The sequence below is a fragment of the Hoplias malabaricus genome, chromosome 2 (assembly GCF_029633855.1).
Source record: "Hoplias malabaricus isolate fHopMal1 chromosome 2, fHopMal1.hap1, whole genome shotgun sequence".
NCBI classification, from domain to species: Eukaryota; Metazoa; Chordata; class Actinopteri; order Characiformes; family Erythrinidae; genus Hoplias; species Hoplias malabaricus.
The window spans coordinates 68,639,193-68,662,906 of NC_089801.1; the positions used below are offsets into that span (position 1 = coordinate 68,639,193).

The 23,714-nt window shown below is 38.8% G+C and overlaps 1 protein-coding gene across 3 annotated transcripts in view; it reads left to right on the top strand.

Annotated features, from left to right (window-relative positions):
- The first annotated feature begins 2,126 nt into the window (after positions 1 to 2,126).
- grin2bb (glutamate receptor, ionotropic, N-methyl D-aspartate 2B, genome duplicate b) overlaps positions 2,127 to 23,714 on the top strand; it is a 128,558-nt gene continuing 106,970 nt past the window's right edge. The window contains exons 1-4 of one of the 3 annotated variants that reach the window (XM_066661219.1): positions 2,127 to 2,242; positions 3,038 to 3,174; positions 3,626 to 3,783; positions 10,023 to 10,656. In XM_066661219.1, coding sequence (XP_066517316.1) covers positions 10,630 to 10,656 — 27 coding nt within the window. In that variant the 5' untranslated portion in view covers positions 2,127 to 2,242; positions 3,038 to 3,174; positions 3,626 to 3,783; positions 10,023 to 10,629. Of the gene's footprint in view, positions 2,243 to 3,037; positions 3,175 to 3,625; positions 3,784 to 6,236; positions 7,049 to 8,944; positions 9,170 to 10,022; positions 10,657 to 23,714 lie in introns of those variants that run through there. The other 2 variants (XM_066661221.1, XM_066661220.1) reach the window with 2 other exon arrangements.

The following is a 23,714-nucleotide window of genomic DNA, read 5'->3' on the forward strand; positions in this document are numbered from 1 at the left end:
TTTAGCTTCCTTCCGCAGATATTATCTCTTTATTTTCTAAGTGTCCCAAAAATCTGGAAGACTCACTGAAGACACAATATAACAGACTATTGATATCCTGAAGATGAAGAAATTTTACTGTGGAATTTTGGTCATGGCCCTGTGAACATAGCAAGTGACATGATGAATATGTGGAAACATGAATTTTGGAGTATATGTCCTATGGCATTTTTATTTTTTAATTGTCAGATTATCAAGAATCTGAAATTGATTTTACAGAAGGTGTAGTACAAATATATAGTATCCCAAAGTGCAGAGTTTTATTCATAAAGTTGTGTTAGTTTAAACACCGAATGTTGGTGTGTATATTCACAATGTCTGGTTATTTCTAATATTATTATAAATATTTATGTAGAAATTTGTGTTTGGTAGATTATTTATTTGTTGTAACAATGCTTCTTGGCAATAAATCATATACCGTTGAGAAGCCTGTTAATTTTCCTTTTCAATGGTGCAACATTTGTAAGGAACATGCGTTTGTGGGATGAGCAGTAGAGCTGAGTATGTGGGTTGCTCCCATGAAAAATTTGCCCAGATCCTCTCTGCCAAAGACAATTACATGGTACAACCTATGTTTATAAGTAATTTCTTCAGTTTTTTTTGTATAAGCTCCATTTCTTTGTGATGTTCAAATGAAAGTCAAATGTCCATATGCTAAATATGTCCGAAATAACAAAGGCTTTCATGGGGTGTCCCAATTTTCACATGACTGTATACCCACAGTTCATGTTTCCACATAATTGGTCATATCACATGCAAATCTGTGATATGTATATTTATATGATATGTATATCTTAATAATTAAGAAACAAATGTATCAGCTAAGGAAATGACTGGAAAGATGGTCCCTTTGGTGGCTTGCTGCTGAATAATTTTTGGCCCTGCCCAATTCTATGAAAAATTTTATTCATACATCGAGGAGATTTATTTTTGTCGAATGAGTTGAATGATCAGTTCTACAAACTCAAGTGTATTAGCAATAAACCTAAGTATATCCAGCAGGCAGATGGGTGCTTAGTTTGGAGCAAACAGCTTTTTTCTCAAACTTTTAACTTTACTTACATAAATATGTGTTTTTTTGTTATTCACACATTTATCATGTCCTTTGTCTTGAAACCAGGGCAGTCTCCTGATCTGCAACATGCCTACATCTGCCTGGTAAAACGAGTTAAAGATCTGCACAATGCTTCACAAGCCGAGTCACAACACTATTAGTGTTAAATTAACACTGAGAGTGTTGACAAGTTTACATTTTTACACTAATGGTGTTGATTTAACACTGGTGAATTTGCTATGTATTTATTGTTTTCACAATGTATTAAATAAAAACATTCTGCTTTAGTCACACATATTTTGCGTTTTTACTGCTTTTCACAACGTCTTGAATATTTGTCGTGGGCTGTGACTGAATATTTAAAACGTCTTTTACTTTTTAGCTATAAGTAAATTATAACTGTTGTCAGACATATATTTTACATACTCTTTTCGTTTAGAAATAGTATAACGTGTAAATAATATTACAATAGAAATAGCTCAAGGAAGAAATGGGGAATTCTTAGGGGTGAACGCACGAGAATTTTATTTCCAGCATTAGCTAGCCAGACAACCACAGCGACGTCGGCCGTTGTCAGGGAAACAGGTTGTCAGCTAGCTATCACTAGTTAGTTAATGTTTTCATATGTCCAGACGAACGTTTACTAGACGGTTTTGGCCCGTGGTGTAGCATGTACCATGGTGGGACAGACGTTTTATGAGGTGAAGTTATTAAGGGTAATTACAGCTTCGTGAAAACACAAAACCTTGAGCTTTGAACTATATAACGTAGGGTGACCAGATCTGAGATAGTGAAAAAGAGGACACGTTTCCGGGTGGGGGGTGTGGGGTGGACGACTACTGACGTGCAGACTGACCAATTAAATGTTTACAGAGAATGTTATCGACCAATAACGGTAGCGCTACATTCAGACCGTCCAATCAGAAGATTTTAGGCCACTTCACCGCGCCCCCTTCTCACTCAAGCGAACCAATGGGAGTAGGGGAGGGCGGGACTAGTTTGTGAACGAAACGCTTCTCGAAGTTCTATGTAAGCTCTAGAAAAACAAAATGCCGGACGTTTGTGAAATTCCGCCCGGACATTTTTTTTAAGTCTTAAAAAGAGGACATGCCCGGGTAAAAGAGGACATCTGGTCACCGTATATATAACGTAAATATTTGTCTTGTATGTAGCTTACAAATATTTACATAATAAGTGAAGCCCTGAATATTATAGTTATGTAGTGTGACCGTTTCCCAGTAAACATTTAGCCGTTGATTCAACGTTGAAATAACGTAATGACTGCCGTCTAATCAACGTTCTCTCAAGGTTTAAAATGAAAGTTGAAAAGACGTCCAAACACAGACATTGATAAGACGACTATTAGACGTATTTTGGACGTCCATTTACGTTATCGATTGGTCACCACTTAACTAACTTATTAAGATAGATTTTGGACGTCCATTGACGTTTAAAATATGTCCTTGACTACTTTTAGACTTATTTTGAACGTCCAGGGACGTTCCTTGTTTACTGGGTTAGTACTGTTAACGTTAGCTTTTGTACGGTAGGGTGAACATCAGTATATTAGTCACTGTGATGCTAAGCATTATTTGGATAAACCTGATCTTCTCTTCATAATAATTTCTTGTATCTGTATATATATATTTTTTTATGTGGGGGAAGCGATGATGACTTTATTTTGATTTATTAACATTTTTTCTGGTATCATCAGACTTTTTCTTTTTCATAAAGCTTTGCACATCATATAATCATGTTTTTAGGGGGATGGGTTTTATTGAACAGATCTTGCCTTAGCATTTATTTTGTGGATGTTCATATTCAGCCACAGCATTTGTTGATTTTTAATGTGTAATAAAAACTGAACAAATATGTTTCTTATTGGGAAAATTAGCGAGGAAGACCATGAACCTGATGTCCACATAACTTTTCTTTATTTTTAAGGGACTGTATATTTCAGGGCAGACAAGAGAACCAATTTCATCTGCAACAAAATATACGTGAAAACTAAAGACATGAAAGCAATGTATAATTGAATTTACCAGTCTGAACAGTTAAAATCTTCAGTTCAAAACAGAGCAGTAAGTACAGTTTGTATATTACAGTTTAATGTGTTCTTTTTGTACCCAGTTGACCTTTGATTTGAGCACCATGATCCCAGAAGAGCTAATTGATCTTTCTAAATACTGATTGTTATTCTGCTATACTCATTTTTTGCCACTAGGTGTCAGTAGGATTATGCATATGCTCGCTTGTATATTCTTTACATTTTTAAGAGCTGGGAAACAGAATTAAATTTCGACAAGATGTACAGCAAAGTACATATTTATGACATATTCAGGATGCATACTATTAATGATATTTAGCTCTGTTCAGTGATTGCAAAAATCCAGTGTATCAGGAAGAAAAGTCCAACAAACTAAAACTCAGTGGGTTTCTGCTTATTATTGCAAATTTGGTAATATGTTGAAAACAGAGTCCCATATTTCTTCATCTCCCCATAACTCCATCTCCTGTCTTTTCCTTTCTCAGAAGGTAAGCAGATGACTGGACGAGGCAGACTGTCTGACCTAAGACAAGAGAGAAAGATGGGTGCCAAGAAAGGACGGATCAAAAGAAGATGAAGATGAGATCAGACCAGGACCAGTGAGAGAGAGAGCGTCCAAGAGAAATAAGCAAATGAATACTAGGTACAAGAGAACAGAACATATTTGACCCTAAAACTTACGTCAAGGCTTAAATTTGAGCCTTGAAATGTACAGTGTAGAAATATTGTAGCATTCAGTCAATCTGGTTACAAACAACACATGTTTTTCCAAGGCTTTAAAACATATTAAATTGTACAAGCCTTTTATCAGGACTCTGATCTCCAGTCCTGGAGGAATGGTTTATAGAACTGTTGAGGACACATCCAATTCAACTCAACAGGTCATTCTTAAAGGCCTTTATAAAAGGAATTTATACATTTCAGAAGATGTTTCCTCACCATTTGCTAGTAGTCCAGTTTGCTTACAAACGTGTTTACGAAACCCTAGTGTCTATAAACGAGTGAAAAATAAAGTAGCTCTGTCAAATATGCTAGGCTTCTTCTCTTTCTGCTTATAGCAGAAAAACAGCAAAGAGATCTCCAAATGATGAAAATCATGAAAAGAGAAGAGGATACTGAGGATACATGGGTAATATTGACTTTTGCTTTTTCTGATTACAGTAATCCCTGTTTTTTTGCGGGGGATGTGTTCCAAGACCACCCACGAAAAACGAATTAGAGGAAGTAGAGGAAAGATATTTTTTTATGTATTTAACGAGTATTTGGACTTTTAAAACCCTCACTGTTACTGTTAACAACCCACACTTTGCATTAAACATTCATTCATTCATTCATTATCTGTAACCCTTATCCAAGTCAGGGTCGCGGTGGGTCCAGAGCCTACCTGGAATCATTGGGCGCAAGGCGGGAATACACCCTGGAGGGGGCGCCAGTCCTTCACAGGGCAACACAGACACACACACACATTCATTCACTCACACACTCACACCTACGGACACTTTTGAGTCGCCAATCCACCTACCAACGTGTGTTTTTGGACTGTGGGAGGAAACCGGAGCACCCGGAGGAAACCCACGCAGACACAGGGAGAACACACCACACTCCTCACAGACAGTCACCCAGAGGAAACCCACGCAGACACAGGGAGAACACACCACCCTCATCACCCACATCACACACTCATGTAGTCACTCAAACACACACACACACACACACACACACACATGCACATTCACTCACACAATGTCACATATGGATGCTGTCATACAGCCAATCCACATACTAGCATCCACATTTCTTTGTGCTGTGGATGTAAACTGAAGCACCCTGATAAAACCCAGTCAGACACAGGGAGAACACACCAAACACTTGACAGATAGTGACCCGAGATGATTTTTGAACCCACAAACCCAGGACCCTTGAGCTTGCTATTATGCTATCTGCATAGTTATTTCAGAACTCTGTTTAGTCAGACATGTTTGTTCTGAGGGCGGCACAGTGGTGCTGCAGGTAGATGTTGCAGTCACACAGCTCCAGGGACCTGGAGGTTGTGGGTTTGATTCCTGCTCCGGGTGACTGTCTGTGAGGAGTGTGGTGTGTTCTCCCCGTGTCCTCATGGGTTTCCTCCGGGTGACTGTCTGTGAGGAGTGTGGTGTGTTCTCCCCGTGTCCTCGTGGGTTTCCTCCGGGTGACTGTCTGTGAGGAGTGTGGTGTGTTCTCCCTGTGTCTGCGTGGGTTTCCTCCAGGTGACTGTGAGGAGTGTGGTGTGTTCTCTCTGTGTCCGCGTGGGTTTCCTTGATAGTGTGAGAGTTTAAACCCTTACCTTATTCACTGTCCCATCTTCAACTTACATAATAGTTACTAAATAAGGCTTAAATAAGTAAAAAAAGCACTGATAAGTCCTGTTGATGTGCTGAAAGTGCGTGTCCTTTTATTTTATTGCCACCATTGAGTTACTTAGTTGGCAACATTCTTCTTTTAAAACACATTCACTCAACAAACAACACTGTTCTAATCGAACATATTTAAAATGATAGTAGCATGAACTCAGCTCATCACAAGTTTAATAAAAAGTTAACGCATAAAATAAAATATAAAAACAACCAAAAGATGTGTCATAAACATGTCCATTCCCTCAAATGTCCAGTGACTATTTTCAAGCATAAATACATACATTTTACTTTGTTTTGCTTGTAATTGTTGCTTGACAGCAATATTAATAACTAGAGTTAAGATGTAAATGGTTAATAATTCCCTGTAACTCAGTATGGAGTCAGTTTAATCATGAATTCAGTCAAAACTACAGTTAAATGAGTGTCTGGAGGTTTGTGGAGTAAAAGCTCATTTTCAGCCAGGGGATGGAGCACACTGCATGTGATTGAAACCTTTTTTTCCAACACACCACTTTTCTCAGTCTCATTTTAAACCTGCAGAGGGACCCCTTACTCTCTCTTTCACTCTGATTCTATTGCATTTTTACGGGTGATGGGAGGGTGTATGTGTGTGTGTGTGTGTGTGTGTGAGAGAGAGAGAGAGAGAGAGAGAGAGAGAGAGATACTCTTGTTGTGGCATTCACAGGCAGACACCGCAACCGCTAGCACCTCTTCCTCCAGTTGTCCCCTGCCTCACATACTGTTTATGGAAAAGGGCTATTTTTCCTACTCTACAACGGAGGATTTTGTTTTAACAAGGCAAAAGAGGGTGGGAGAAAAAACAAAAACAACAAAAAAGCAGGAATAAAGAAAGCAAGCAAGAGAGCAATTCAAAGGATGATGGGAACTGGAATGTGAACTGAGAGAGAAAAAAAATTATAAACATCAGCCACCCCACCAAAGGAGAGGAGAGGAGCAGGGAACAAGAGAGAAGACGGAAGGCGCTGGAGTATTCGTTTTTTTCTTTCGTTTCATTTTTTTCTTCTTTCTCATCGTGGTGCTGGCGGGTGCCTCATCTTTCCACCTGTTTGCTCTCTCCATCATCTGCCTGCTCATCTATTTCTCCATCTACCTGGTATACAATTTCGCCTACCTATGACCTGCGCTGGAGAGAGGAAGGAAAGGGAAGAGAGGGGCTTCTCTTTTTTCCTTGTTTTTTTCACTCCAACTTCACCCCTCCATCCTCCGTACCCTCTTTCCACCGTCTTCTCGGACCAACCCCCTTTCTCTCTCCCACGCTCTCCAGTCCGTACCCGTCTCCTCCGAAAACGCTCCAGCACTTACTGAATGAAAAGTTGGACACAATTACGAAAAGAACACAAAAGAACACATTCCTCTTTTTTTAGTCCTTCCATCCCTATCTTTTCTTCCTCCTTTCCTTTTCCTTTTCCTTGCCTCGCTCCTCCAATGCCTGCCCTCCCCTTTCTTTTCCCCACCTCATTCCTTTTTTTGCTGGACGCTTTAAAGTTCCTCTAGGTAGGTTTCAAAGACTTGTTTAGTGTCTGTCCAACCTGTTTTGTCTGTGTGCGTGGGTGTGTGTGTGTGTGTACCTGTGCGTCACTCTTTCTTCACGTGTACACGGAACACACCTAGACACGCACCCTGCACTCACCGCACGCGCTAAACAAAGTGTGCCATACCTCCATCCTCTGTCCACTATCAGTCCCCTATCTCCCTTCATTTATTCTCTGTAGTTAGAGTCAAAGGGTCTACAGTCCAAAGTTTCTCCTGAAATGCACACGTACACAAAGGCATGCATATATTTGCCTAGAAGCCGTGTCATTTGTGTCTCTCTGTGAATTCATCTTAAGTCTCTGGATTGGGCCTATATACATGCAACACCACACCCAATAAAGTGAAGGCATTTAGTGCTACTGCAGTGTGAAGCAGTATGTTTTTTGATTCAACAGACCTCTAGAAGCAGAAATTATGGTCTGCTCTTATTTGCTAGAGGTGTTATGCAGCTGTGATGCAACAAACAGTGCCTTCATTTATGTAGGGGTTGTCTCTAAAACACCAAATTCAAATTGCTTCATGAATTTATTTAGCCGTATTTGTGTAACTCTTGTCAGCGCTCATACTCAATCCCTTGTCTTCGATTTGCTCTAATATTCAGTGGCTCCAATGAATGATTGAACTAGCATGAAGTTTCTCCTGGTATCTGCTGATCACACAGTGTACTGAACTGTGTTTTCCCTTTTCCTTTATTTTCCTCTTACCCCCTCACACTTCACAGCTGGCTTTGGCTGCTATACGTTATAGATCCCTGTTTATTGAGTGTTTAATTTTCATGTGTCACTCCTTCATATTTATTTTCTCTCCCTCCACCACCTCCGCCTCGTCTACCACCTGGGAGGCGAGCTCGCACTTTTTCAGGCCTCCTCATCATCCCCCTCTCCTGTTCTCCTCCCCCTCCCCCCTTGCTCCATCTCTCGCGGGTCCCCCTGATCAGCTGACGTGTGAAGGCGCTGTGTCCCAGACGGCAAGGGAACAAAACCCAATCGAGAATTAAAACAAAACAAAAAAAAAGACAACTTTCTTTATCCTTTCACTAATTAATTCACAAGTATTTTACTTCTATCCTTTCAAACTAATTTACGTAATATTACATGTACATTCCTTGAGTTCTTGGGTAACACAACACTGAAACTGATGAGGAAAGGTAAATGTATGTAGTAAATATGAAGATTTTCCAGCCGGTCCTGTTAAATAGACTATTGTTAAGGACTAAAGCACCAATGGTGAATCTTAACCAAGGAGTAAGCATTAATATCAGAATTAGTGTTGGGTGATATATTACATATTAACAATATCTTGGGTGATATTATATCCTGGACAGCATTCTGTTTTCTAAAAGTGATGCCAACTAGTTTACTTTTTATAAAATACTTATTATAAAATTCCGAAGATTTTTTATTTACTCTTTGTTTTAATTCTTGAAAATGATTTGTGTTTCTTGCGGTATCCCATTATCAGCCATTTATGTAATTGACAGGACCCTGTAGACATATATACGTAATAAACAGTATGATTCCCTTCTGTTAAGGTGGATTCTCTCTGGTTAATATTTATAACATGGTGTAGGATTGCCATTATTTTTTTTATCATGGTTTAAAATTATTCAAGAAATACTATTCCATTAACTTCATTAACATAAACTAATATATAGTCTAATATTGTAGTGTATAGAACTTGATCAGTATCGCCCAGTACTAATGAGGATCACTCCATTTAATCCTTATTTCTTTCTCAGTCACTTTCCAGTTTGTTAATTTTTTTTGTGTGTATTCATCCCATTCTGGTTTCCTTGTTTACAGTTCTTTTATGCCATTTTTTGGTCTCATTCCTACATGTCATGCCATTTGTATTTCCCAGATATATGTAGGGTACTATTACAGTTCCTTGTTCCTACTAGCATCTTTCTTGAATTTCAAGGACTTCTCATGTATTTTTTAAAACCTGTGCTTCGACTAGACGGACACGTCAGGGGAGACCCTCTTGCATTTCTTGTATTTTCTCTGTGCCTTCTGTGCCGTTTGTCCAGTCTTTCCAACATCACCCAGACATTAATGAGACACTGCAGAAATGGTTAGAATGGTAAGTAACACAGGAAGATATGTTATCACTCATTTTTGTGTGTATGTGTGTGCGGTCTCTGTTGGTTTGGAGAGCTGACTTATCAATGGACTGTACATTGAACTTCCAGTCCAATACAGAATGACGTTACTGATGACCACTACTGAACAAAAAAAGCATTGGTTTATTCCCAACACAATACCAGCCTTTTTAAGCCAATATCTACACAGTATTACATTTAGCTCATTAAAAAACAGACAAAGCAAGCAGCTACACAAGGGCCTCCTATTTGCTGTTGGCCCATTAATATCTTAATCCATCCAAATAGTTCTCAAACTTAAGAGCTGTGAGTGGTAGAATTAATATTAGATGGTTTCAAACATTTTGGAACATGGTAATACAGGACACATGAGGTGTAGGCTAAACCTCTTTTAAACATGGCCTACCACAAACACATTGAAATTGACACGTAAACTTTGGGTAACCCAGGTTTAACATGCTAAAGATTTGTATAGTGTCCCATAGGTCTATCCGCTCAATCTAACGATAAATACAATGATTAAAAATAAACTTTTAGATGTGTTAGATCAGTTAAAGAAAAATTCTTTCCATTTCTACTGATTTCTTCAGATCTGTGCTTCAGCTGAACTCACAATTTAACTTTCCAGACACGGATATTAATGGGTTACACTGGGTTTTCCCTTAATATCTGGAAAATATACTTTTGGCCTGTATTACAGAGGACAAACATGAAACTCACTGAAATCACAAGTTGGTACAGCATTTTAGTTCAAGTGGTGTGCACACCTCAGGAAAAAAAGACCCTTTTTGTTATAATATGTAACGGTTGGTATTTCTCCTGCCTTTTCTATAGTGACGTGATAAGAAGATGAAGGAAAGTTGAGGTGGATATTACTGACAAAACTACATGCAACTGATGAACATCGTAAATCAAGGAGCTGAGGAAACCTCGTTTTCTTAAGTTTTTTTTTTTTAATTAATATTGAATGGAGATTGAACCAGTGGCTTGAAGTGCCCACCAGCTAAACCTAAAATGACCTTTTTTTGACCTTTCTGGGTTTTTGTTCAGCAAGAGATGTCTATAGAGACATAAGCCTCAGGTGCGAACTGCATTGTGCTTACATGTTTTGACTCAAACTCTCAAAACCTCCCCATTCCCAGTCTGTGTTGTCATTATTTAGTTTTAATTTATGATTTGGTGAGTCATAGCTTTTGGACTATTTTGCTTCCTTAATTACTGGACTCAGTTCATCTGCTGTGCTCAAACCCCCATCTGGATCTACAGTAAGGCCAGGCTTCTTCAGTCTTTATCTAGCACACATTCTTAGCACCAGTCCTTCCTTCTTTCTACATTGGATCCCCTTGCATTGCTTCATCAATCAGTAATCCCTCCATCAGAGGCTATGAGAGGAAGAGAGGAGACCCAGCTCACACCATCATGCCAGAGTTGAGGAGAGAAGATGATAGTTGGGCTGGCAATGTTCAAGGTAAGAAAGGAGTCTTAGAGTATACCTTTTTTTACTCTTCTTTACTCCCTGATTCTCTTTCTTTCTAAACTTTGATCTATCCATCTACCTACCTATCTATCAACAGTATATCCTTCTTACATCCTCTGTATTTCTGTCTCTTGCGCTTATCCTCGTCTGACTCCTTTCTCTCTTGCTTTCTGTTGTCTAAAACCCCCTTTTTTCACTCTCCTCCACCTTACATTTTAAGTAAAGCCTAAATTATATTGGTTTATAAATATTTTCAGACTCATGCTTGATGGTGTATTGATACTAGTGATTTTTATCACTAAACAACAAATTCTTTTCTCCAAGTCCCTGAAAACTCTGAAAAAGCTGAATATGTGGCCAATATCAAATTCACAATGACTCTCCCTGTGTCTAAAATGGCTCTGTATTCACTATTCCCTATTTTACTCTCTATACAGATCACTATTTCTGGGAAATGAATTCTGGAGTGTAGCGAACAAGTTCGGACATCATATGAGTTTTTGCCAAACAGCACAATGCATTATGGGTATCCGCTAGCCACTAATGTCAGCTAGTTTACAGGGTTGTACACTACAGTTTGCTGTGCATTGTGGGATTGTTTGAGTGCACTGGAAATTGTCCACCGAGTTTCCAGACACTACTCCCAAATGGCATTCCCCACTAGGTGCACTAGGAAACAGCTTCTGAGAGAGCAATAATGAAGTTTTTACGACTATTCCATCAAAAGTAGGCTGTGCTTTTTGATTGTTGACCCCACATTCAAGGGCCTTGTTTTCAGTGAAGGAGAATTTGTCTATGTCTTTCTTCCCTGCTCTAAAGTATCTCTCTGCATTTCACCCTGATGGGAAGGCGGAGGAGGAAGACAGAGGCAATTAGAAGAAGGAAGTGACTTCGAGAGCCTCACGGACTACTAGGCCCTGGCCCTGGCAGCATACAGTAGAGCGCGCACAAGGAGAGCGCGATTAGCTCCAGCGGCAGGTCACCAGCGGATAGCGCAGTTAGCCCTGAAGGCAGCTCCCTGGTAGAGAGAACAGAGGTCACTGCAGATGCTGGAGCTCAGTGCATTGTTGGGGTACAGTAGCCAATGGGTCTCTCTTTGTCCGACACTGGAAGAGGTGGATGAACAAGAGTGCTTAGGCTGCATCAGAATTCCTCAGAGCAGCTCCCACAGCCTAGGTGCCCCTTTCTCACTTGTCCCTGTTTAGCATAAGACTTATAAGCAGGATGGCTCATAATTACAGCCCCACCTTCACCTCACTGTGTCACTGTTGCTGCTCTACCCCCTCTTGCTATTTGTGCTCCACACCATAATTGTGCAGTTTTCAAACCCTCAATCAGAGCAGGGCCCCATTCAATTTGAGGGATTACTTTTACTCTCTGTCTGTCTCTATTTTTCTTCTTCAGCCCGTCTTTTTAACACAGTGCCATGGGTTGTCTTCTGTTCATCTGGGAATACTGTTCGTTGCTTCACTACATGAATATGTGGGCATGAGTGTGTGTGTGTGCATTTGTGTGTGTGGGTGAGAAAGAGAGAGAGAAGTAGCCAATGCCATGCTGTCTTCTTCTGCAGGGGTTCCCTCAATTTTCTCTGAGTTGTGCCACCTTCTTTCAGGCTTGAGTAATGTGCCCATATTCTTGTCCAGACATCGCAACTAAGTGGGTTAACTAGGGAGAGAGAGAGAGGAGAGAGAGAGAGAGGAGAAAGGTTGGGGGGGTAGTGTACTGTCCTCTCCTCCCTTGTTCTCTTTCTCAGAGCTGTGTTCCACAGAACTAATGAACTCATTCTGAGGGACGGCAGCTGTGTGTGTGTGTGTGTGTGTGTGTGTGTGTGTGTGTGTGTGTGTGTGTGTGTGTGTGTGTGTGTGTGTGTGTGTGTGCGTGTGTGTGTGTGTGTCTCTGTGAGAGGGTAGAACTCGTCAGCTAGCCTGAAATCTTTGATGATGTGTCCCTGCCTTCTGACTCTCCTTTGCTTATTAATGTAAGGTGACAGATTTGCTTTACCCTTGCTCAGTGGGGTCGGCGCAGCTGCCAGTCACGCTCGCCTTTGATTGACAGGCACCAGAGGGATTAAGGAAGAGAGAGTGAGAAAGTCTTTCAAATCTTCCTCAGCATCACTGCAAGGTTTTGTTGGCTTGGCAACGGGAAGTTGTGTTGGCGTGGCAACGGAACACAGGGCAACGCCGGAACCCTTTTGTGACATAACTGTTACAGTTCTAAACTGCTTCCATTGTGTTTGAGGCTGTGGCCAAAACGGTGCCCTCTCCGCTCAGCTACTGCGCTGTTTTAGGAGTCTTTCATTTTATAGAGATGAGGGCAAATATGTGAAACATCCACTGAGCTTCTACACCAGTCCAAAAATGTGCTGCACTGAATCTGTCTCAACATGTAAATACTTGTATTTACATGCAGTTTTGCTGTCAGAACAAAATGTTATATGTTCAGTTTTGTGAAATCATTTGAAAAGGCCACTTGCCCTGGTCGGTAGATATTGTTCATTATTGCTTGGAATTAAATCTCTGTACATTAATTTACATTATAATTCATTTATTTATTTATTTTCATTATTTTGTAAAGTGGCCAGCAACATGCTTTAAAAAAGTTGGCAAAGGCTTATGTTTACCACAGTCCTGTATCATATCTCGCTTTAACAACATGCTGTAAACGTTGGGGAACTGAGAATTGTCTTGCTAAAATTAGCAAGGGTTTCCATGAAAAAGATGTTGTCTGGATGGCAGCCTATTGCTCCAAAACAAGCATATATTTTTTAACATTAACGCTGCCTTCACAGAAGTTGCCCATTCCGTGTGCACTAATGCTCCGCCATACCATTAGGGATGCTGGCTTGTGAACTGTGCGCTTATAACAAGCCGGGTTATCAGACCACAGCCCACTTTTTCACTTCCCCTCAGTCCATTTTAAATGAAGTTGGGTCCAGAGAAGGCGGCAGCATTTCTATATCCTGTTTATATATGGTTTCTTCTTTATTCCTCCACTACATCACAAATGCAAAGCAACTGTTTGGGAGACATAGGATGGGGTTTCTTTATGATCCCAAATGTACTGTTGTTGGAATATTGTTTTCCTTATGTTTATGGTGCATGCAAAGCCATTGGGTACTTGTTTGGGAGTGTGTGTAAGCTAACTATAGACCGCCTTTTCTGTCTGATCGATGGAGTGTGTGGTCGTGTCAGCGGAAAAGATGGACTGATAGACATGAAGGCCATTATCCTGAACGGGGCTTGTTTAAGCGGCTTTAAAAACATTGACCAACCAGTTAGAGGGGATTAAGTTTAGTGTGTGTGTGAGACCATGTCTCCATCACTTGTGATGATGGTTTATCAGTTTATTAATATGCACCTGTACGCACCTCCATAACAGTTATAACAAAAGCTGGCTGCGTTCCTTATTGTGCTAAAAGAAATATGACCTGCTGATCTTTATTATAATGAATCATTATATTATTATATTTAGGGGCTTATTTAGTGACAATAATGGTAGCAATTTTTTGGACAAAAAGTACAATGGCGTATTAAACCTAAAATCTTAGAATAATTCTGAAAATATAGTTGGAATCATTCTAAAAATGAATAAAGTAAATTCAGAATTTAAAGTCAGAATAATTCTGAGATTAAAGTCGGAAAACTTCTGAGAATTAATTCTGAATATTTAGAGAAACATTGCTTGGATAATTTTCTGCTGTAATATTTAGACAAACTCCCAGTCTGTTTGCCATAGAGTGAGTTTTGAAAGAAGCAGTCTCTCTACTTCTGAAGTGAAAAAAATTGTTTATTATATGCTTTCATCCTCATAACATCACAACTAAACATGTCAATGCAGCCACTGACTGCAATGCATATGGCTGTAGTTTATTGTATGAGTCCATAAGCTGTACCGCGATGGAGCCTCGTGGGCACGCTGGAGTTTCACTTCCTCTGCATCCATCATTTTCATGATCATTTTTACTGTATCCTGTGAAACTACATGCCCTCTTCTGAATAAATAGGCTCTTGAACTACCCATTCAGCATTCAAATACCAATAACAATCTGATTCTGATTTTATTTTCAAAATAAGGTTATACTTATAGAGAGCCTTTCTAGAGACCCAAGGATGCTTTACAATCAACACAACATTCAATCCATACACATTGGTGAGAAGCGGCAGCCAAACGCACACAGTGTACTCTCGACCTAGAACGACCGTCTGCCTGGAGGACTGCATCAGGTACTAGGGTTTGACTCAGGATAGAGTGCCATTCCATATTTGGGCACATACATTTACTCAAACATACAGACATTCATTCACATGTATATGATATATACAATCTATATGATAGCAATACACTGCATCCCTCAGTTACACTGCAAAGGGGTGTGTCTGTCTTGTTATAAGTGAAGCAAAATATTCAGCTTTTTTTTCCCTCAGACTCTCAGAGTTTTTTCTGACTTTAATTTCAGAATTATTCTGAATTTTTTCAGGATTTAATTTCAGAATCATTCCTACTTTATTCTCAGAATATATGAAGATATATATTTTTTCAATGCAGTGTCCCTAAAACACTCTTGTATTTAACTACAACAGAACTATAATCATAATACTAAGCAATTTACAGTTAATAGAGCCACATGTATATTTTTTCCCCAAAAATTGAAGGCAAAATTTTTTTTAAATAAATAAATAAATATAGCCAAATCATTCATATTATAATATTTTATTTAGCAATTTAAAAGTGCATTTGAAATGTAAAGTAATTTAGTAAATGTAAACAGTTATACCCGTGCCTCTCGCCCAACTATTTTTTTTCTAATTTATATATTTATGTTATACAATAAATTTGGGCATTTAAATTACTGGAATGTTTTTTGTACTATTACCTTGCTGTCAGTAAGATCATTAACTAATATTAATCATCTTGATTTTATTGGATTTCACCAAATGTTTCAAGTTTTCCAATTTTGGTATGTTGCCAATATCATGCAGCCCTAGATTCCAGTCTTGTAAAATTACAAACCCCATTTCCTGAAAAGTTGGAACACTTTGCAAAACTTAAATAAAAACAGATTGCAATGCTGTGCAAATCCTTTAAACCATACATGCATTGGGGCTGGGCAATTAATCGAAAGTAATCGAAATTGACATTCAGAACTTCTAATCGATATTATCTTGTCTATATCGATTATTTGTATTCTGTTATGTCCCCATTGTGTCTTCATGTACTGTCCCTTTAAAACCATTCTACCAAGCTGTAGTCATGTGATTCTACCCTTATCTGCCACATGGAAGCAACCTAAACACAAAGGCAGATCAAGTAACTTGAGCAGATTTTACCAAAGAAAGACACAGCGTCTGTGGCTTGGACGTGCTGTGTTTTGACAATAATTAGGACGACACTGAACAAACAGAAGTCAAATGTAAACGCTGTGTAAAAACAGTTTCAGCAACCAAAGCAAAATCCCGCACAAATTATAAACAGTGCTAAAAAACTGGAGAGGTAAAAGCTCCCAGCAACATTAGAAAAAATATCCTAGCTTTAATACTGGAGCATATTTACAGCACAAGCCTCGTCACTGAACTATGAGTCAAAAATACAAAAACAAAATAATCGTCCATTAATTGCAATCGTGGTAAAATGTACAATTAATCATGATATTGATTTTCTCCCAGCACTAATATGCACCTAAACCATAAACAACATCCTGTAAATATTAGAGAATTAAGGAGATCAATTGCTATAGTTGGTGTAGTGTAGGATTTCAGCTGTTCAAGGGTTAGGGTTTGTTATAGTTCCTTTTATTTCATATTGCGGCAAATGTTTTCAGTGGGTCTGAACTAGATTAACATCTCTCTTTTACTGTGGGACATTGATGTATTGATGTTGTATTACATACAGAATGTGGATAGGCACTGGCTTGCCTGAAAAATGGCAATGCCTTGGATGTCAGCATGTTACTTCAAACCTGTATGTATTCTTCAGCATTAGTGGTGCCTTCACAGATGTGAAAGTCACCCATGCCATGTGCTATAAATGCACATCTATACCATCACAAATGCTGGATTTTTGAATTGTGTACTTATATCAAGCCATTCTCTTTAGCTCAGAGAATGTGTCATCCATGATTTCCAAAAAAAAAAAAAAAATTTTTGATTTGTCATGGCTGCTCATGGCAGCTTTTTTAACTACAGTTTGAATCATTGCATTAGCAACCGTTTTCAAAGTAGGGAAAAAGGATTGCAGCTTTTAGCGTTTGTAATCCCCCGTATGTTACAGATTTAATGGATATAATTTCGATAAAAACCAGGGTGTCCCTTCACATTGGTGATATCTTTAGAGCTTACTCTTCATTGTTTTCCAGTAATTATCCTGTTCCAAATGTCCATCTAGCCCTGTCAGTGAGGTTCAACTTGCTACCACTGTACCACTTCCATCCTGAGGCAGTTTTCCCTTGTTTGGCACCAACCCTCATGAGTTCTGACACCATTTTTCTAGACATGGCTCACGTATCTTGACATAAGCTCACATAATACAGTGCTGATCTAGTATTTGTTTTCGCATAGTTTAAATGTATGGATATTGGCTGTCAGTGCAGATAATCTTATGTACATTGTGTATTATAATATGTAATTTGGACCATTTAAAATAGACACTTAGCTTTCCATCTGTCATTGTTAAGTGTCTATGATGTGTGAATACGATTTCTCTCCCCCACCAAGAAAGCCTATGTCCCAAACCAATGTTAGAATAATTCATTCACTTCCTGCCCCTGAGATGGGCCGTATTGCAGAAATTAAATATTACAATATGCTCTAAATATAGCATAGTTTTACGGTATTAGATGAGATTTATTAGCATAAATACACACCAGTGATTGGTATGTACTACGTTTATTACTTGTTGAACTGATAATTAAAAGCAGTCCAAAGCAAACGACATGTTTAAATATTCAAATTACACAGCTTAGAATTGAAAACTGAAAATGTACATTTTAGCAAAAAGAACCCCACCTGATTCTTTGTGGATTAGAGTATGATCATCGATGTAATACTGATAGGTGTAATTATCTATCAGTACAATTTAATCTGGAAATGAGTTCAACATCAGTGCTTTCACAGATGATACGCTATTTGGGCTATATATGTTTGTTCAACCTGTTTAACCAAAATTTCTTCTGAAATCAAAGCTTCCCTTTTTGCTGCAGTAACAGCTCATCATAGTCTTCTGAGAAGGCTTTATGCTAGATGTTGGATCTTTTCTTTGAGGATTACATTCAGCCACAAGAGCAGTAATGAGGTCAATGACTTATGTTGGATGGCTAGTTCTGGATAACAAATTCCACTCCAACTCATCAATGTTATGAGTGTCCTGTTGGTCAGGGCTATGAACATTACACGACATTCTACCTTTTCGGCACATAGAACCGCTCAGTCTATGATGAAACTCTCTTCACTGTTCAATATTTGCATGTCATATTGAAGCAGAATTAGAATGAAGAAACTTGCATAGTTTGCCGAGGAGGCTACAGCTGGGAAGTGGGAGCAATGTGACATATGTCATGAACACGCTTGCGTCCATTTTTGGGTAAAGTTAGCTATTTACTAGCCCTAAGCAACAACATGACAGTTATGTTCTATGGCAGGGGTAATTAATTACATTTCATTAAGGTCCAGTTAGAGAAAATGTTCTCAAGCCAAGGTCCAGAACATAATTTATAACTTGCTTTACGATCAGAGCCATAGCCTGTAAATTAAAATAACCCTGTAGTTATAGCAAAGTTTTATGTAGTTAACAACGGAACGTCAAATCAAATTACACTTTCAATTACATTTGCACATTTCAACTAAATATAAATAATTATAAATAACAAATACCCTAAATAAAACATTCTTTTCTCATTTTAAGTGAAATTTACAAATAAAATAATGATTTTGAAAAATAAACGCATATGCATATGCTTTTCCATAACCAGCAATCTGATTGGCTCTTATCGCTGGGGGTGGGACTTTATCAGTTAACAGCAGGCCGATTGGCAGAATCCATGTTCAGCATTATGAGAATATTTCAACCAATAATCACTCCCTTCTTTTTAATGTTTCTGGTTTTACCTCACACAACAGTGTCTTATCACATCCCTTGGACTATTTTTACAGGCGCCAGGACAGCAGTGTCTGGAGCCTTGCCCTGTGTGTGTCACTCATTTGAATCACACGTCCAGGAACGGATAGGACAGCGCTCGGGTCCAGACTCGGACCACAGTCCGCCAATTCGTGACCCCTGTCCTATGGTATAATTAACAGAATGACCATTTGCCACAACACGTATTAGTGCATTGTCACGTTTGTGTATTGGGATCTTAAGAAGTCACAATGCATCAGTTTACACTCTCAGCACTTTTTGATATGCTCAGTCAAGTGCGCACATATTAGTGTTCTCACACTTAATAGTGTGCAAGTAGGCAATTGGGGACAAGCCCGTTGTCTCATGGTATCCATGTGCTGATCTTCATTTGGCCTTAACGAGGAACAGCTTGCTAATTAATTACCCATGACCAATGGGCAAGGGGGGTGATCCCATGCTTGCATGTGATTGGTTGATGAGGAAGCAGGCCATCACAAAGGCCTGAAGGGAGGAAAAGATCCCTCACCCAAAAACCTGCTCCGTGAGCCTGAGATGCCACAATCGGTGCGTGTGTGCATGCATATGTTCATTTTCTGTACATGAACCCTCTGTTCTGTCTCAGTGTGTACAGTAGTGGTAAAGCAGAAAAAAAATTAACGATTGGTATCATTTTTAATATCCCATTGCTAGTCAACAGTTTCTGTGCTGATTTTTTTAAGGCATGAGTTATGCTTCCAGTATTGAATCACTGGAAAAAATAAATTTTTGGATCAATGCTACGAAATTTGAAACAGTCACAGTCACACAGCTCCAGGGTCCTGGAGGTGGTGGGTTCGATTCCCGCTTCGGGTGACTGTCTGTAAGGAGTGTGCTGTGTTCTCCCTGTGTCCGCGTGGGTTTCCTCCGGGTGACTGTCTGTGAGGAGTGTGGTGTGTTCTCCCTGTGTCTGCGTGGGTTTCCTCCGGGTGACTGTCTGTGAGGAGTGTGGTGTGTTCTCCCTGTGTCTGCGTGGGTTTCCTCCGGGTGACTGTCTGTGAGGAGTGTGGTGTGTTCTCCCTGTGTCTGCGTGAGTTTCCTCCGGGTGACTGTCTGTGAGGAGTGTGGTGTGTTCTCCCTGTGTCTGCGTGGGTTTCCTCCGGGTGCTCCGGTTTCCTCCCACAGTCCAAAAACACACATTGGTAGGTGGATTGGCAACTCAAAAGTGTCCGTCGGTGTGAGTGAATGTGTGAGTGTGTGTTGCCTTGTGAAGGACTGGCGCCCCCTCCAGGGTGTGTTCCTGCCTTGCACCCAATTATTCCAGGTATGCTCTGGACCCACCGTGATCCTGAACTGGATAAGGGTTACAGATAATGAATGAATGAATGAATGAATTTGTACATGTTATTACTCATATTAAATTAAATGGTGGGTTGGTGGTTAGCACGTTCACCTCCCAGCGCTGGGTTCTTGGCTTCAAGTCCCATCTGGGTGGAGTTTTCATGTTCTCCCTGTGTCTGCATGGGTTTCCTCCAAGGTCTCCGGTTTTCTCCCACAGTCCAAAAACATGGAGGTTAGGTGAACTGGCTTCTGTAATAACTTTCCTGGTGTATGAGTGAATGAGTGTGTATGTGAATGAATGTCTGTATGTGTGAGTAAATGTGTCTGTGCAAAGATATGGATTGGCACTCTATCCTAGAGTCAAACCCTAGTGCCCGATGCAGTCCTCCAGGTAGACGGTCGCTCCTGGTTGAGAGTAGACTGCGCATTTGGCTGACGCTTCTCGCCAGTGTGGGTTGAGTGCTGAATGGAATGGTGTTCTGAGCAGCGTTGATTGTAAAGCGCCCTTGGGTATTTAGAAAGGCACTATATAAATGTTAATATAAATAAAATAATATAAAAATAAATAAGAGTAACGAAGATGACTAAAACTGTTAGTCTTATGTCCTGAGCATTAATTCATCTTTCTTTTTAACTTCACATCTCTCACTAAAACTACCCTTTTAGATCTGCATCACTGATTTTACTTTCTCATGAAGTGCTAGTGTGTGTGTGTGTGTGTGTGTGTGTGTGTGTGCCTCTGCCTTCTTTTAGCCAGGTAATTTGCCCTTGCAGCAGGATCCATATTAACCCGTGCTCTGTGGCAAGCCACTTTTTCTTTACTTGTAAGAGGCATCTATTAGGAGAAGAAGAGAGAATTTGTTGTGTGCATACACAAGTTTCCACCTACATACTGCTTGCTTACGTGAATTATCCTCTAAAAATGTGAAATAAAAAAAAAACTTTCGTTCTTTTTACACTACATTTCAAGCTGCACATTATAGTTTATTATCATTTTAGTATTAACAGCAACAATAATTTTATTAATATTATTATTATTAATAATAATAATAATAATAATAATTACAAAATAAGAAGTGTTGTCCATAAATTGATCAAATTAGTCTCATAAAAGAAGAGGTACAATGGTGTAACCCAGTTACACCACTGGACATTTCAAATTGAAACCAGAATTTGCAGGCATTATTGTGGACAACTATGTATTGGCATTGGCATTGTAAAGTGGTAACACTTGACATTGGTTTGTATATTTTAAAATATTTTTCATATTAATTTGAATATTTTTTGATGATTTATGTTTATTAAAATTTTACTGAGGTCATGTATTCTAATCATACCTTACCATGACCTGAAAATGCTTTATTTTGTCAAATATTAGCGAGAGTTACTAACCTTGACTTGTGGCAGTTGGGGTCTTCAGGGGTCCTTCTGTTTGACATCACATCCTTTCACTGATCTTTTGGCTCAAAATTTTCAAAATGGCTCCAAAAAGGGTAGTTACACCAGTAGACATACCAGAAGTTTGACTTGGCAGACATGATTCCTCATGTTAATGGAAATTTTCAGAACTGCCATGTTTCTCTATTATTATTTTGTATTAAAAAATACTTATTTAGGATTATGCCAATGTATTTCAGAGGCTGTTTAAAAAGAACATGATTTTAAAAACCCAGCCAGTGGCTTCATTCTAATGATTTATTTTAAAAAGGTGTTGTGTCTTTCAGTAAATTATAGAACTGTAGATTTTCCTGTAAATGAAAAAGAAAAAGCTGAATTAAACTGAAGAATAGCTTCATTTGCATGAATAAAAGAGGCTTAGGGAGGAGGCTATAGGTTACATTTGGCTGTTTTTTGAACACATAACTTTCTATGTTCAGCAGAATAGAGCTACAACAAAAATATATACAATATCACCACATTTTAAAATGATTGTGATAGTCAGTCATATCATATTGAGTGTTTTTGTTCTTTATTTTACATGTATTTGCCTGCACGTAACCGGTAAACATTTAGTTCTCAATATAAACATGATTGTGGAAGCCAACACTTTTAGAAAAATAAATGTGATTCTTTTGAATAATTGATTATTTATGAATAGTTACAGACTTACACAAAACTAAAAACATTTACAATTTTATTACTCAACCATTAACATGACACCTTTTACACTGTTATATCTGGCATTTTAGTTATCTTGTTCTCCCTTTTATTAGCGCAGTTTTCCTGTTAAACTACACTATGTGGCAGAGCCCTGTTACGACTCAGAACGGCTCTTATTGAATGGCCAACACCTCATGCCCACCGTCAACTTCATTCAGCTCAGAATGAGCTGTCTGTGTGTATATGTGTAGAAAAAGACATTTGTTCACATTAGCAATGCTAGTTTGTTTTGTGTGTTAATGCTTACACAAGGATTGGAACAAACTACATTTGACAGATTTTGAATACTCAGTGTATTAAAAATAACCCATAAAAAACTAATAATTTGACTTTCACCATGCTTGCCTCCAAAATAAGTAAGTACATTTTACTTCAGTTTTTGATTTGTAATCATTTTACACATTTTAAATGTCTATTTATGATGGAAATCCCAAAGATGGCGAGAGACAGATATGCTGTAATGGTATGTCCCACAAGGAGAGAGATGAGTTTCATTTGGATAGTTGCAGGCTTAGATAACAGTGATGATTAAATATGCCTAGGATGTCAATCTTTTAAGTCGTTTTTAGCATTGTTTTCAAAGTCTCTTTGTCTGGTTTTCTGAACTGAAAGCCAAGTTCACATTCTGCTGCTAATGTAGCGCTTTACTTCAATTCAATTGCAAAAGCAATCTTATTTTTATTGGCAAACCTATAGTAAACCATGTTAAGGGAAGGCAACTCAGCAAGTAATTTTAGCATTCAGTGCTACAGATTTAATGTAAAGGTTAAACAGATGTATAGACGTTCATATCCTACAGGAATCTGCTAGACTGTTTAGATGGTCGTCTTTTTCTCTCAGTTTTCTGAGTGTTGAAGAACTTGCTGAGGGCATGAGTTGATTAGATAAATAATTGAAAATATGTCTAGATACTTCTCTTAGTGTAAACATTGTGTGCCATTTTAATAATTTAGTCATAGCCAGTAATTACCATGTTTGAAAATGATTAAGGAAAGTTTTCTGGAATTCTGTCGGGTTTAACAAAAGGCACAGTTTGAAATATTAATATAGGAAACTTTTGAATTTTGCAATGTTTAAATGATTTTTGAGGCCATCGCTAGACTTAAATCTTCAAGTATTTGTGTTTCTGTGTGTAAGAACGTATATGTTTGTGTATCTGTGTGAGCTTATTTCTCAAGCAAATGAAAATAATTCTTAAATCTTCCTCTCACTGTCTGACAGTCTTGCTATGTTTGGTTGTGTCATATTACAGACTTACTTTGTGTGTGTGTGTCTGCAGCAGAGGGAATTATTTGGTGATGGAGAGAGTCAGGCGTCATACCTCCATAGTGTCAAACTGGATTACCAGACAAACGCAATCCCCTTCACGCAGTGCACCACTTCAAAATGCTGTGTGTGTGTTTGCATTTGTGTGTATTCATAAGTGTGTACGCCTTCTTCCTTGTATTTCCTGTCCTACA